The sequence below is a fragment of the Drosophila nasuta genome, chromosome X (genome assembly GCF_023558535.2).
Source record: "Drosophila nasuta strain 15112-1781.00 chromosome X, ASM2355853v1, whole genome shotgun sequence".
Classification (NCBI taxonomy): Eukaryota; Metazoa; Arthropoda; class Insecta; order Diptera; family Drosophilidae; genus Drosophila; species Drosophila nasuta.
The window spans coordinates 32,747,734-32,764,344 of NC_083459.1; the positions used below are offsets into that span (position 1 = coordinate 32,747,734).

The following is a 16,611-nucleotide window of genomic DNA, read 5'->3' on the forward strand; positions in this document are numbered from 1 at the left end:
CATGCCTTGTACATTTTTAGGTGATTTTATACTTAGGTGCTTTTTTTTAAATCGCATTGCCATCCATTGTTGCCTTTCATTGTTGTCGATAACGAATAATTTTGCTGTTTTTATTTGACTTGTAATTGTAATTGTTTTATTAAATTACATACTAGCGCATGTGTATTTATAGTCGTATATACGTGTTATTATATAAATCATCATTAGTTGCAACCCAATTCTGTTGTTGTGTGGATTGTAAATGTTTTAATGCGCAGCCCCAAGTAAATAAATAAATATATGGAAAATGATTAAAATGTGATCCTGTGCTGGTGCTCTTCTTGAACGCAGCGGTATCGCAAATTACCCTGGTTACACGCTAGTGTCGTCTTCGAAATGCAATGATCGCCTCTAAACAAGTAAGTTAAATGCGCATACGCACTTTCAAGCAAACATACATATAGATTTAAATAGGTGATATGTATGTAGTTGTGCGTGCTATACATATGTATGTAGATAAACATTTAAATGTGTTTGGGTGTATATAACGCTTTATAAAATGTTTATTGCACGCCTCATTCAAAAGGCTAACACAGCTTTTAAAGTTTATTTATATTGATGTACATACATACAAACATACTTGAATACGTACGTAAATTGATTTGCGATTATTTAGCATACAATAACAAGCTTTTTATCAAAATTAGCAGTGCTAATAATCCACAATTGAGGCAATTTCGGTCTAATTAATTGTTAAATTAACACTCCGATACTATAGTTTATGTGTTTGTGTATGTACATATGTACATGTTCACACACTTATACTGGTATTTTTGTGTGCGTATTAGGTATGTGAGCGCCTCAACAAGTTAGTGTTTTAAGGAGCGGCCAGTTAGTGAGTATATGTATGTATCTCTTATTTGCATAGGTGCACACATACATACATATGTATATCCATGGAAAAAGGCTTACATGCGTATATTAGCTATTCCGTTACACTGTGTTTGCGAAGGAAGGGAAGAAGGAGAAGAGGAACACAACCGCAGCACTAAGCCATGCCGTGCCTTTTGCTATCGCATTACAGACGCTAATTAATTGTGTAAACAGAATGCGCACATCCCAAGGGTCAATTTGAGTCACTCGTTCTTGCTGTCGCTGTTGTTGTTTCTGTTGTCGTTGTCGGTGTCGTTATCAGTAAACAATATCAATAAAAAAAAAAATGACCCCCTTTTCTCCGACTCTTCATTACAGTTCTCGCTACTGCTGCTGTTGCTTGCTCACGCATGCGCACGACCCGATGAATTGCCTGCCAAGCTGCTGACGGAAAGAGTTTCAGAGGCATCGACATCTGCAGCTGCTTCACCATCTCCTTCACCTCCCCCCACCAACAGTCACACAATCAATTGAGTCGCCTATTGCTACAACGATAGCAACGACGCCAGCAGAGAGGTCTGTGGAGTCGGAGAAACTAGAGACTCCAGCGGCGCCCACAACGACGGCTGCATCACCATTACCCGAAAGCTCCACAAGCACGGAAGTGCCCGAGTATTTAAAGAACTGCTTCTATGCGGAGGAGAAATTGTGCCTTAATTGGCTAGCCACTGGCAATGATCTAAATGCAGCCGAACGTAACGATGCGGGCAATGCTGGTGGACAGCAGGAATCTGGTGACAGTGTCGCCGCTCCCACTCCTACTGCAGGTTCCGCTGCCGGCGATCCATCGGAGAACCTAACCATGAACAGTGGGCAGGTCGGCAGTCATGATCGCGACATTAATAGCTGCCAGTGTCGTGAGCATCCGACGCGACCCGGCTCTTGGTATTGCTGCAACCTCTCACACATCAATATGATCTCAAGTTGCGGCAACATATCGAAATGGACGAATCTACATGTGCGAAACCTAACCGTGCCAGCCTTGGATCTCTTGAACTCTATGTTTCGATCGCTGCAGTCGCTCGCCATCACAGACGGCAACATCACGCAGTTGACGAATGCATTCCCCAAGTTTTCGGCTCTGCGATGCCTTGATTTTTCCAACAACAAAATTGTGGAGATCGCGCCGCGCGCTGTTAAGGATGTGCCCCATCTGGAGTTTTTTGGCATAGCGAACAACCTTTTATCACGCGTACCGAATCGTAATCAGAACAAGAACATGCCCCTAGATATTAGGTGAGTACTATACCGACTAATAATGATAATCTCTTTCATATGATATATTTCATATTTCAGTGGCAATATGCGAATGCTTTGCGAACCGCTCAACGATCTCATCTATACGGACTCATTCATCTTTGTTAATCCGGATCGTTCATTCTGTTTGTACAATGCCACACACAAGTGGTTTAACTCGACGGATTTGGTGTCCGTCAAGCAACTGGAGAGCATCAAAAAGTGTGGCACTAAATGCCCAACCAACTGTGTCTGCAATATATACAACATAATGATAATACAGAACGATCAGTCAAAGACCGTATGCAATGTGGATTGTTCAAATCTAGGCTTGGTTGAGCTGCCGCAACAGCTACCGGATAACACATTTACCCTGAACATCAGCAATAACAGGATAAGCAGTCTGGGCGATCACTTTCATACGAATCCCACATACTATAATATTGTGAAGCTAGTGGCCGATAACAATCAAATATCCTCAATTTACGAATTTGAAGGGACCAAGTTCATTGAGCATTTCCAACGCCTTTACATGCGTAACAATTCTCTGAGTAAGGTATGGACTTGACACTGAATTCTATTTAGATATATTTGTATACTTTATTTAACAATGTTTTAGATTCCCGAATACTTTTTAAACAACGCTTTAATGGATACGGATGGACGTCGCATTTATCTAGCGGAAAACCGATTGCAGTGTGATTGCAATTCGGCAAAAACACTTCAAAACTGGCTGAAGGAACGCAGCACCGATATACCCGACTATATGGATATTAGATGCCGCAATTTACCTCAGAGCGTCATCGAGCTGCAGGAGAGTAAACTGTGTCAATCGCCACCCGACTGGACCGACTACATATACTACTTGATAGCAGCTGAAGTAATTCTACTACTCGCACTCATCACCAAGGTTTCCTACGACTATTGGGTATTCAAAACATCGGGTTACTTGCCATGGCCAGCCAGCAAAATGCCAAAGTTGCCCTGTGACTGGCTGTGTGAATCGTAATTCACACGACAGTGTTGTGTGCTGAATTATCATATTTAGAACATATCCAATGTGTTTACAACATGAACATGACAAAGTACTTTGTTATATACCGATTTCAATCAATGTGCCTTCTCTACACATATGTAATTATGAACTGTTTTAAATGTTGATATATCAATAAAAAGAGTGAGTAGTATATTCTTATGCCTCTCTTTCACTCATACCATGTACAAATGCGTCATCGAATTGCGTATTCTCGAACCCACTTAGATAATATTACTAATCAAATGGCTGAGCTTATGTACAATACTACAATTAACATGAGAGAATTCGCCATAAGTAGATTTCAAGTTTGACCATCACGACAGCATCCAGTGTTGTTGGTATTACTTATTTGTTGTTACAAAAACCAAAAAAAAAATAATTAAAAATTTTAACGGGTTTTACTTTTGTGCATTGGTTGCTTTATGATTCAAATTGGCGCGTTTTTTAGGGCTTTGTAGTATCCAATGACTAGGTGTATCTCTGCTTGCTGCTGATTTATGTTCGCCTAGTATTTCACCTACTGATTTGGAAATTTTTGACATTACAACATTGAGTGGCCAACAACAACAACCATATCGGCAATTATTGTTGTTGTAATTGCTTGTTTGCAATATCCGAAAAAAATAATTTTAAATTTTAACGGATTTGACTTTTATGCATCGGTTGCTTTTTAAATTCAAATTGGCGCGCGATTCAAGTTTTTGTAGTACCGGAAACGGACTGATGGCGCCACATTCATTTATTTTGGCCGTTAAATTTCAAGTTCGAATTAACAAGTGGGAACACTGCCTTCCTCGGCGATTCTCAAGTGGTGTACCTAAGTATCTACTTGTGTCAAGTGAAGATTTTTTTGTTGGGGGTTTGCGATTTTTGTCAACGCCCTTCTCATCGATTCTCAAGTTGTGTACCTAAGCATCTTATTCTGGCAAAACATTTTTTTTTTTTCAAATGGGCTTTTGGTTTTCTGTCATTAGATTTAAAATTTGAACTCATCTGTAAGCTACGTATGTTTTTGTTTAACACTTGCTTCACTTGAGTTTTGGGTCCGTCTGTGTATATGAATATATAGTTGGGTAGACGTTTTAAAAGATTATGTCGTTGGTAACAGGTAGAAGGAGGCATCTCCGACCCTATAAAGTATACATATTATTGATGAGCGTCAACAGCCGAGACTATCTAGCCATGTCCGTCTGTCCATCCTCTTGTGTGGGCAAAAACACCTACTTACTAGGGGTCTGAGTTGCTTTGGCCGATAATCTGGTATATTATGCCGTCTATGGTATATTTTGAATGTGAAACTATATTGATATACCAAGTATAAAATTTGGTATATTTTTAGTATTTTTCGTATATTTTGAAAAATACCGCAATATTTTGCATTTATTCGAAATGGGTAGCGGGTATCTCACAGTCGAGCACACTCGACTGTAGCTTTCTAACTTGTTTTATTTATATTTTCATATCTTGACGCACCAAATTTTTTTGGTGCAATGGAAACAGCGATTTTGTCCGTTAAATTTGAAATTCGAATTAACAAGTTGGGAACATTGCCTTCCTCGGCGATTCTCAAGTGGTGTACCTAAGCATCTACTTGTGTTAAATGCATTTTTCTTTGCCAATGGTTTTTTGGCAGTTAAGTTCCTAATTTAAATTTAATTGAAGATTGTCAACGTCCTTCTCATCGATTCTCAAGTTGTGTACCTAAGCATATTATTCTTTTTAGATTTAAAATTTAAAGTCATCTGTAAGCTACTTATGAGGTGTTTTAATTGGTATAACTGAAGGTATTTTTTGTAGGTTAATGAGTAGAGGAAGGTGGTCCGAGCCTAGGCCGAGTGTAGATTGAATTTCAAGGCAACCATGTGGGATACCACTCTAAATAGCAAAATCAATGGCTGAGGGTATTTTTCGTTGATCATAGGGGAAATGTGTGGGGGAGCCAGTAGAAAGAATATTATAGTTATTATTTCTAATACAGTTAAGCAGTTGGTTGCCTCTAGTGCAGGCACGGGAATTACCCCACCATTGGTGTTTAGCATTCCAGTCAGCTGCCACTAGGAAGCGGTGCCCAAAGATACTAAGCATTGTACTGAAGGCTTCGCAGGTAAGTCCTTTGAGTGGGGGGCAGTAAATGGCTGCGATGTATAGGTTGGGTTAGTTCTTTCTTCAGGGTAATATTTATAGAAGTGCACTGTATTCCTTGAGTGATGAATGGGCATTGTGCTGTGTGGTCTATATTTTTGTTTATTATAATCATTGTACCGCCTCATTTATGATTTTATGGGTGGGTAGCATGGTAGGTTAAATATCCATTGATTTGAATGGGGTTATCTGAGGTTGTGAGATGGCTTTCAGAGAAGCGAAGCGACCAAGTCCTCGTGCATACGCATGTACATACACATGTACATATGCATATATGCAACGAAGACACTCAATAGAGACACATACACATATATATGTGTATATATGGGAGAGAGGGCAGCAGTAGGAATGAGATGGCAAGCGTATGATCGGCACGCGACCGTTAAGAGAAGGATAAGGATAGCAGTAGTAGCAAGCAGCAATGTATGTATATTAGAATGTAAGCAAGCAAGCAACGGCGCCAACAATATTTTACTATTGGTGACAATTAACAAACAGCGATAGCGATTATGTATCGCAATCAAATGAAAATATATTTGTAACATATAATATAATTTGGCCGGAATTGCGGCAGTGAAAAATTTTTGGCTGACAATTGCGGCAGTTAATATTATTTAATTTTGATTTCTAGGTGAAGAGCTTTTATTTTGTCAGTCGACGGCACGACCTTCGTTGTCGATAGTTATATCGCCAACTCGCTATATTGTTGTTGTCGTTGTTGCTCTGGGCGACTGCGACCAGCCACTTTCCGCGGCACTGGAGTTTTTTCCTTACTAAATAGACAGGGCTCTAAAATAAATTTTGAAATTTAAATAAAATTCTGATGATCGTAGTTTAATATGCTGCTTACCTCAATTAATGGTGATATTCGGCCGCTTCTTTCCAACAATAATCTGAAGGGCCGATATTCTGAGCAAAGCAAAGTCTGCCCACTGCCCACTGAATTTCTGTTAGAGCATCCTTTTGTTTAGTGGTCATCTGCCTACGGGATGCTAATTTGTAAAAATGGCAACCGCGGTAGGTTGCCACGTGATTTCCTCCGCAATTCACACACAAGCCGTCTACATTTCGGGGCTTTGAGCATGCGTATGAGGGGTGCTTTCCAGCACATTTAAAGCATGTAAACTCCCTTGCCTGGCAGTCCCTCATCACATGTTCAAAGCTTTGGCACTTGTGGCATTGATAGGCTCTTCTTCTGGTGTTTGGGAGCTTAACTGTGACTTTGTAAGATCCAAGTGTTTTTATATTCAGTACATTTTTGTTGTTTATTTGGTTGACTAGGTCTGCTTTAAAGGCGTTTGTTGGTTGACCTGAGAAACCTCCCTTTATATTTATGATGTGGCAGGGTGTATGTCCGTTCTTTTTTAGCTGTTCCGAAATCCAGTTAATGTCGGTTGCAGCGTGGAGTCCTTTATAATTACTCTATACCTTTGTAGGTCGTTGCTGTTTGGTATTTTGTACTTAATTTTTCATCAAAGCAAAGTTTCTGGAATGCAACATGAGTGACAGAGTTTGAGGCTTGATCTCAAGACCAAGTCCCGTATTTGCTCTGAACTTGGAACTTATTTCCAAACAGCTGTGCGGTCTTGTTTATAAGAGCATCCGCGTCGGTTTGTTTTCATCATTGTTGTCGTTGCTTATTTCTGGTTGGAGTCCCAGAACGGCGGGGCTTCATGCACCGTTGTCCACGTTGACAACCGCAGTCATCCTCCCCCTCGCTGATGCTCTCAATGTCCACAATATGCTCAATAGGATTGTTATTCTTGGTTGGCCTTTGCTGTTTTTTTGGAGATTTTTGGAGGTGGGTTAGGATAGATGGATTTCTTTTTGAGAGTAGTGGGTCTCTCAATGCTACGCTTCTTGATCATTCCAGCCTTGACTCCCTCCATGTCACTATTAGTCTTGTCTGATTCGGTTTTCATTTCCTTTAATTCCAGTTTATTGGCCAGGAACTTCCTGGCTTGTTCCTTAACTTCTTGGAGGACTTCATCAGGATTTGGTTCAATTTTACAGGAAAAATTCCAAAGGTGCCGGGGGGCATCCAGCATGGTCGCCTCCACTCGTTCATCGCCTCGTCTGGACTCTGCATTCACCAATTGCATATGTGGGCTGCGAAGATGTAGGACAGCAAGCAGTGGTCGACTTGTCCACAAATGCCCGCTAAGCTGTCCGAATTGGAAATTGTATGCATCTTCGTATGCGACGATTGCTTGCTGGTGTTGGTGCTTATTGACAGCTTTAAATACATGCAGCTGTGTGTGTATATAGATATGCATATGTATTGTATTGACTTGCTAGCATACGCTAAGCAGTGCAAGCTCGATTGCTACATATGTAAACAAAAGAGCTTTTACTCACTGGATAGCTTTTTCTTCTACGCATGGCATTGCCAAGCGTGAGTAGTGGCAGTAGCTAGCTTTGAGCCGGTCGCGCAATATAGTTATGTGCTCGACACTAGCCTAGCATCAATATCCATAATTGCAGCGTGTCGAGCAATTCCAGTGCGTCAATAAAATGTGACGCGACGGTGGAATTGACGCTGCTGGATGTGTGAGCCGGCCGCGCTGGATAGCCTAGCATCTAGTCCAGTGTGGCAGCACGTGTCCTAATTCCAGTTGTCGGCAACAATTGGCGCGTCTCCAGGTACAGTGCAGCAAGTACCATCCAGTTGGAATCACCTTGTAGTGCGTGTACATGCATATGCATATACGTTGATAATGAGACGTCGTCTCCGTGTATTGGCTGGTGATTCGTCCCTGGTGTCTACCGCTCCATGTCCGTGTGTCGCGTCAGTGTTTCCGAATGTCGGAACCATGCGGCCGGATGTGCATGCCGCAAAAATTGTATGCGGCACAAGCCTAGCATGGATACCAGGTGTATCCAGTCCAGTGCATGTGTGTGTCGGAGACCGCTGTCTCCAACAACCACATGCATCGGCCGCCCCATGGCGCCGCCCGAACGTGTTGAGTAATGGCATCAAGGTTACTCCATATAGTGGCGAAGATTCCTATGCAAGTGTCTGCCGTAAGCAATTTCCACTCGTCGTAATCCAAGGTGTGTGCAGTTGCCGTTGTACGTCGATGTCAATGCCGCCTGGGTGTATTTGCTGGCCACACAAACGATTGCGCTTGAAGCGTATTGGCAGAGAACTATATGTAAGTATGCCACCGTATTATTGGTGCAAATCACAATATGTTCTCATTTGTATGTTCTCTTTGTGTAGTACTGGCTGGTAGTGAGGCTGCCGATGTTTGCTGGCCACGCAACGAGTGCGCTCGACCTTACAACATTGAGTGGCCAACAACAACAACCATATTGGCAATTATTCTTGTTGTAATTGCTTATTTGTTGTTGTTGTCGCAATATCCGAAAAAAATAATTTTAAATTTTAACGGATTTGACTTTTATGCATCGGTTGCTTTTTAAATTCAAATTGGCGCGCGATTCAAGTTTTTGTAGTACCGGAAACGGACTGATGGCGCCACATTCATTCATTTTGGCCGTTAAATTTGAAATTCGAATTAACAAGTTGGGAACATTGCCTTCCTCGGCGATTCTCAAGTGGTGTACCTAAGCATCTACTTGTGTCAAATGAAGATTTTTTTGAGGGTTTGTGATTTTTGGCAGTTAAGTTTCGAATTTGAATTTAATTGAAGATTGTCAACGCCCTTCTCATCGATTCGGACAGATTGAGAAAAAAAAACAGGAAAAATAGGTATCTTGACATGATTGGCTCAAGACCAATCCATGGCATTTATTTGCTTATATTTATTGTTTGCTTAGCTTCCGTCGTCGACGACTGTTTGACAATTGTTGTGACCGTCATGTGACGTCTGTAAATCGCACAGAGCATTTCGTATTCATCACGAAAGTTCTCCTTGCGATACGGTTTTGGAAATGCGGCCGCAAAGCGTTGCATTAGCTGCTTTGCCTTGTTTCGCACTATCTCCACAACCATTTGATTTTTCGACTCAGGCTTGACAAAGCGACACAACTTCCCAATGGCCTCCACAGCCTCGGGATTGCGTACGAGCATCAGCTGACTTTGGGGCATCTCGAGTAACTCCGCAAACGCCTGCAATGCCATATTATAGTTTTGACTTGTCTTTGTGAGAGAGCTGCGCAGTTTGTTGATCTCATCAATGAATTGCGGCTCCACCGACAAAGTGTCGCGTTGCTGTAGTATTTGGTGCAGCAAACACAGATCGTCATAGATGGGGAAAGTGTTGAGCAGAAGTTCGGTGTAATAAATCGCTTTTGCGAATGCTCCATAGCTCAGATTTTCTTTGGTGATAAACTGTTTTTGTTCGCATCGTTATACAGCCAAATATTCTTGTAAAGCACATCACATTTATTCTCTGTGAGAATGTATTCGACGCGTGCCACGGTTTTGTTGACACTGCCGATCAGTTTAGCGGGCCAGGCTACATGACCACGTGACTTGGCAAACACAATGTCACCCACTTTGAGTTCATCTAATTTTGTTATCGATATTTGGATATTTATGCTGCCTTCATAATGTTTCTATATAAATACTAGTCGACCCGGCGAACTTTGTTCCACCCTTATGAAGTTGTTTTTTTTTATTATTATTTCATTTTCCGACTTTACAATTTTTTCCATTTCCAAAATTTTGCCGATTTTTACTTTTTTTTTAATTTTCAAAATTTTGCTCGCTCACTCAACCATTTATTATTTTATTTATTTATTTTTTCGTGAAACTTTATAGACTTTCTTTTATATATTATCTATATATGGGCATTTCCAAAATCGCGCACGGGACATTCGTACACGTTCAATTCAAAAACACGGTAAAATAGAAACTTTTTTTTTCAACTGAAACGCTTAATGTATAGCATTTTATTAGCTCTTTCATTGGTGCAAAGATTGATGTTGGGTATTTTTTCATTTAGAAGATAATTGCAGAAGTCAAGTGATTCGCACGGGACACAAAACGGAAGTGGTTTAAGAGGCAATATTTTAATGCAAATAATTTTAAATTTTTGTTCATTGATGCCTCTTTAAGAAGGTTATAATTTTTTTCAAAAACGACTTGTATTTTTTTTTAAATTCAATTTGAAGTAAATTCGCACGGGACATTTTTTACCGCCACTATTTTTACACCCGCTACCCGTAGGGTAGAAGGGTATTATAAATTTGTGCCGACAGGAAATGTATGTAATAGGTAGAACGAGGCATCTCCGACCCCATAAAGTATACATATTAGTGATCAGTGTCAACAGCCGAGACGATCTAGCGATGTCCGTCATCTTGTGTTGGCAAAAACACCTATTTACTAGGAGTTTGAGTTGCTTTGGCCGACAATCTGGTATATTATGCCGTCTATGGTATATTTTTAGTATTTTTGGTATATTTGGAAAAAATACCGCAATATTTTGCATTTATTTAAAATGGGTAGCGGGTATCTCACAGTCGAGCACACTCGACTGTAGCTTTCTAACTTGTTTTATTTATATTTTCATATCTTGGCGCATCTAATTTATTTGGTGCGGTGGAATCAGCCATTTTGGCCGTTAAATTTCAAATTCGAATAATCAAGTTGGGAACATTGCCTTCCTCGGCGATTCTCAAGTGGTGTACCTAAGCATCTACTTGTGTTAAATGCATTTTTCTTTGCCAATGGTTTTTTGGCAGTTAAGTTCCTAATTTAAATTTAATTGAAGATTGCCAACGCCCTTCTCATCGATTCTCAAGTTGTGTCCAGTCACCTGCCACTAGGAAGCGGTGCCCAAAGATACTAAGCATTGTACTGAAGGCTTCGCAGGTAAGTCCTTTGAGTGGGGGGCAGTAAATGGCTGCGATGTATAGGTTGGGTTAGTTCTTTCTTCAGGGTAATATTTATAGAAGTGCACTGTATTCCTTGAGTGATGAATGGGCATTGTGCTGTGTGGTCTATATTTTTGTTTATTATAATCATTGTACCGCCTCGTTTATGATTTGATGGGTGGGTAGCATGGTAGGTTAAATATCCATTGATTTGAATGGGGTTATCTGAGGTTGTGAGATGGCTTTCAGAGAAGCGAAGCGACCAAGTCCTCGTGCATACGCATGTACATACACATGTACATATGCATATATGCAACGAAGACACTCAATAGAGACACATACACATATATATGCGTATATATGGGAGAGAGGGCAGCAGTAGGAATGAGATGGCAAGCGTATGATCGGCACGCGACCGTTAAGAGAAAGATAAGGATAGCAGTAGTAGCAAGCAGCAATGTATGTATATTAGAATGTAAGCAAGCAAGCAACGGCGCCAACAATATTTTACTATTGGTGACAATTAACAAACAGCGATAGCGATTATGTAGCGCAGTCAAATGAAAATATATTTGTAACATATAATATAATATAATGTGGCCGGAATTGCGGCAGTGAAAAATTTTTGGTCGACAATTGCGGCAGTTAATATTATTTAATTTTGATTTCTAGGTGAAGAGCTTTTATTTTGTCAGTCGACGGCACGACCTTCGCTATATTGTTGTTGTCGTTGTTGCTGCTGCTGCTCTGGGTGACTGCGACCAGCCACTTTCAGCCACTTTCCGCGGCACTGGAGTTTTTGTCCTTACTAAATCGACAGGGCTCTAAAATAAATTTTGAAATTTAAATAAAATTCTGATGATCGTAGTTTAATATGCTGCTTACCTCAATTAATTGTGATATTCGGCCGCTTCTTTCCAACAATAATCTGAAGGGCCGATATTCTGAGCAAAGCAAAGTCTGCCCACTGCCCACTGAATTTCTGTTAGAGCATCCTTTTGTTTAGTGGTCATCTGCCTACGGGATGCTAATTTGTAAAAATGGCAACCGCGGTAGGTTGCCACGTGATTTCCTCCGCAATTCACACACAAGCCGTCTACATTTCGGGGCTTTGAGCATGCGTATGAGGGGTGCTTTCCAGCACATTTAAAGCATGTAAACTCCCTTGCCTGGCAGTCCCTCATCACATGTTCAAAGCTTTGGCACTTGTGGCATTGATAGGCTCTTCTTCTGGTGTTTGGGAGCTCAACTGTGACTTTGTAAGATCCAAGTGTTTTTATATTCAGTACATTTTTGTTGTTTATTTGGTTGACTAGGTCTGCTTTAAAGGCGTTGGTTGGTTGACCTAAGAAACCTCCCTTTATATTTATGATGTGGCAGGGTGTATGTCCGTTCTTTCTTAGCTGTTCCGAAATCCAGTTAATGTCGGTTGCAGCGTGGAATCCTTTTATAATTACTCTATACCTTTGTAGGTCGTTGCTGTTTGGTATTTTGTACTTAATTTTTTCATCAAAGCAAAGTTTCTGGAATGCAACATGAGTGACAGAGTCTGAGGCTTGGATCTCAAGACCAAGTCCCGTATTTGCTCTGATTTGGAACTTATTTCCAAACAGCTGTGCGGCCTTGTTTATAAGAGCATCCGCGTCGGTTTGTTTTCATCATTGTTGTCGTTGCTTATTTCTGGTTGGAGTCCCAGAACGGCGGGGGCTTCATGCACCGTTGTCCACGTTGAGTACCGCAGTCATCCTCCCCCTCGCTGATGCTCTCAATGTCCACAATATGCTCAATAGGATTATTATTCTTGATTGGCTCTTGCTGTTTTTTTGGGGATTTTTGGAATTTATAGAAGTTTTGGAAGGAGGATGGGAGAGATGGATCTCTTTTTGAGAAAAGAGGCTCTCTCAGCGCTACGCTTCTTGGTCATCCCGGCCTTGACTTCCTCCGCGTCCCCGTCACTATTGGCATTTTCATTGCTTATATTGCTTTGGGATTCCAGAACGACGGTGGCTTTGTTTTCCTTTGCCCACTTAGTCTCCTGTTGAGTATTGCAGTCATACTCCCCCTCGCTGACGCTCTCAATGTTCACAATATACACTTTAGGACTATTATTCTTTGCTGTTTTTTGGGGATTTTTGGAGGTGGGTTGGGAGAGATGGATCTCTTTCTGAGAGTAGAGGCTCTCTCAGTGCTACGCTTCTTGATCATTCCAGCCTTGACTCACTCCATGTCACTATTAGTCTTGTCTGATTCGGTTTTCATTTCCTTTAATTCCAGTTTATTGCCCAGGAACTTCCTGGCTTGTTCCTTAACTTCTTGGAGGACTTCATCAGGATTTGGTTTTTTTGTCGTTTATTGGCGCGCGCAGGCGACTTGGCTGTTGTTTGCGGTGCGGCGCCGGCGGGGGCTAGTTGTCGTTCGGGGGCGGAGGCGCTGAACAGAGTTTTAACTAAGTATGGGCTAAGTTAATTTAATTTCCACAGTAGTGGCAGCGCAGCAACACGTCCGCTCGGCTCGACGACTCGACACTCTCTCTCGTCTCTATCGGCAGTGGCCATTGCACAGAGGCCTAACTGTGCAAAACAGAGGGATACAGCTTACAGCTACCTTAATGTTAGTGCGACTCGCAGGTCGCGGTGACATAAGAGGGAGAGAGAAAGCTATCGTACAAGTCCCAACCGCCTTTTGTGTAGATATTCGCCTATTCCTTTCTGTTACGTATCCGCCCGTATGGACGGTCGCGTTGCGAGCAACTCGCAAGAGGACATGCCACGAATCGAAATGGCAGGGTATTGCAGGTAATGCTCCAGGTGATGACTTTAAATTAATAGATCGCAAACTGCGACAGTCTGGCATCTGGCCATAGGACCAGTATGCCAAGTCGCCGCAGTCACGATCTATATGGGTATTGGCTATGGCTTAGTGAAAAATTTGTTTATAATCAATATAAATAATAAAAAAAACTGCCATATGTAGTTGTCGCAGGTCCAGCCTAGGCCAGGGTTGGTTGCGACAATGTGTTTGGTCCAGATTGGTGTGTGTGTGTTGACGTCGGGGGTTGGACCGTAGATGGCAGCTGATGGTGATGCAGGGGCCACAGTGCAAAACTACACGTTACAAACTAACAATTCATTTTTTCTTATAATCTTTATTTTTCTTCAAACATAGGTGAATATTTACATACGTGTTTTGCCTTTGATGTCAAAACAGTCGACGTATCGATGTCACTCGATGTTGAAATTTTCAGGCCAACATCGATGTATCGATGTTGACTCCGATGTTTTAGAATACAAGCTTATTTGTTTGTATGTATGTTATAGGTGTGTAAGCGGCATACGCGTACACATGTGGACGAATTGGCAGGCAACACAACAACAACGTCTATTGTCTGTTGGTAATTTTCTTTATTTGCGGCCTAGCAAAAGCTTCTGCACACCGCCAACATAAATTAATTGCGTTTCTAACGGCAGCTCAGTTTATGCACACATACACAGGTACTTTGACCGCACTACAACTACAACTGCAGTTAACAAAATAAAATAAAAATTGAAAATGAGAGAAAAAACTTTACGCACCGCTTCCTTAAGCACTTGAGCAACAACAGTAAAATTTGCAGCACACGCGCCGGTCTTTCTTATTTGTAGTTGCAGTTTTTAGAAACTTATAATATTTACACCAATATTACACTCTCTTTTTATTTTTATATTATAACGCAAAAAAAATGAGATTTAGCGAGACATAACACAACACGCGCTTAACCCTCTAGTGCCCAAATTTTCTTTTCCAAAAAAAAAAATTATTTTTGCTCGGATCGAGTTTTATATGACTATAACCTTGGACCGCCTAGAGGCGGCTTTAGGAAGCTAGGCCAACAAAAAACAAGTAAGAAATTTACAGTCGAGTGTGCTCGACTGTGAGATACCCGCTACCCATTTTTAATAAGGGCAAAATATTGCGGTATTATTTTCAAAATATACCGAAAATACTAAAAAATATACCAAATGGTATGTTTGGTATATCGACACAGCACACCATTCAAAATATACCATAGACGGCACAATGTACCAGATTGTCGGCCAAAGCAACTAAGAGCCCTAGTAAGTAGGCGCTTTTGCCCATACAAAAGTATTTCTTTGATAACTTCCACAATTTTTATCTGATCGCAACCAAATTTTCAGGAATCATAACTACTATAGTAATTATAGTATATACCAAAATGAACTGACCACTTCAAAGTTCGGTTTTGTTGTGAAAAATTCGCGATGCGCGCAAGCTGTGCTGTGCAAATGACTAAATGTTCGCAACTTCAATTCTGTTTTTAGAAAGAACCGTTAGATATCCAGAAAAATCTAGTTTGCCATGAAAAAGTTTGGACAATTTAGAAACGATTTGTTTACTTTTCGTACATTTTCGTTGTTATGTCATTTGTTTTATTTTTGGCCTATGGACGCAACCACTGTGCACTGGCCACCTGTCATTGTTATACACGTCGTACCTCGTCCCCTTTGGCATCCCCTCTTTCAACCCTGCTGCATTTTAATTTGTCATAATTTTGCTCGTTCGCTGTCTAATTAGCTAGTCAGCAGAGCCTTTTCACTCTCTCTCTCTCTTTCGCATCTTTCACTCCACTTACCAGCTGGCGTCGCTTGGGCCATTTGGGATGCTTTTCACAATTCACTCGATGCTCGTCCTTCGATCAGCTACTGAGATTAAATGTTGAGCAGAACTTGTTTAATACAATTCTCAACAGTCTTAATGTTTATGTCACAGCATCGAATTACGTTTGTTTACTTGGCGTCAAGCTATCAATATGACAAATTGAATTTTTGTTGTCGTTGCTTGCAGACAAGCGATATGCTTACTTTTCTCTTATTGTAGTGATCAAAACAAGTGATTCTTTAATAAACGTCTTCTTCTTTGATTATTTAAAAAGATTATGTTTACAACCCATACAATTTAAGTGGAGCTCAATTAGTTAAGCAATGCTTAATTGTAATTTACAACTAAATGGCTCCAATTAATCGTTACTTACGAATGTCACAACTTTGTATCGATAAAATAGTGATGACATATTTTGCAAAGATAATTCTGCCTACTGAGCTTCCGAAAAAATATTAATTTGGTAGTAGGGCTGATGGAAAATATGTTACAATAGATTTTATCGATTGTAATCATTTTTATGGGGAAATGGTCGTTTCCAAGATAATCACAAAAATCGAAATTATTTATGTACATGCAAGCAAAAGTAGTTTTCATGACAAAGCATCTAATCGCAGAGAAACCCAAAAATTATTTTAATCCGAAAAATTTTCCACTTTTATAGAATTTTCTTGTGTACAAAAGTTTATAGAAGATGTTGCAGGGGAATAAATCTCCTAACAAAAGATTTCGTACAAAAGTTTAAGGAAGGCGATATAGAGGAATATATCCCCTAAGAAAAGGTTCCGCTTTGTCTAACACGCTTTTTTTGAAATTCGCATATCTAAGTGTTGAATTTCAAT

General features: G+C 40.6%; 1 protein-coding gene across 1 annotated transcript; it reads left to right on the plus strand.

Annotated features, from left to right (window-relative positions):
- The first annotated feature begins 60 nt into the window (after positions 1-60).
- Positions 61-3,343, plus strand: LOC132795216 (protein halfway). The gene is made up of 4 exons (XM_060805806.1): positions 61-398; positions 1,231-2,148; positions 2,209-2,704; positions 2,768-3,343. The coding sequence occupies exons 2-4, from the start codon at positions 1,715-1,717 to the stop codon at positions 3,155-3,157; spliced, it is 1,320 nt and encodes a 439-aa protein (XP_060661789.1). The 5' UTR covers positions 61-398; positions 1,231-1,714; the 3' UTR covers positions 3,158-3,343.
- Positions 3,344-16,611: the final 13,268 nt, after the last annotated feature.

Bases quoted from the DNA above. Each gene is read 5' to 3' on its own strand.
- LOC132795216 (XM_060805806.1), top strand. From the start codon at position 1,715: ATGAACAGTGGGCAGGTCGGCAGTCATGATCGCGACATTAATAGCTGC. The intron at 2,149-2,208 runs GTGAGTACTATA...TTCATATTTCAG, and splicing joins AACATGCCCCTAGATATTAG to TGGCAATATGCGAATGCTTT. The intron at 2,705-2,767 runs GTATGGACTTGA...ACAATGTTTTAG, and splicing joins GTAACAATTCTCTGAGTAAG to ATTCCCGAATACTTTTTAAA.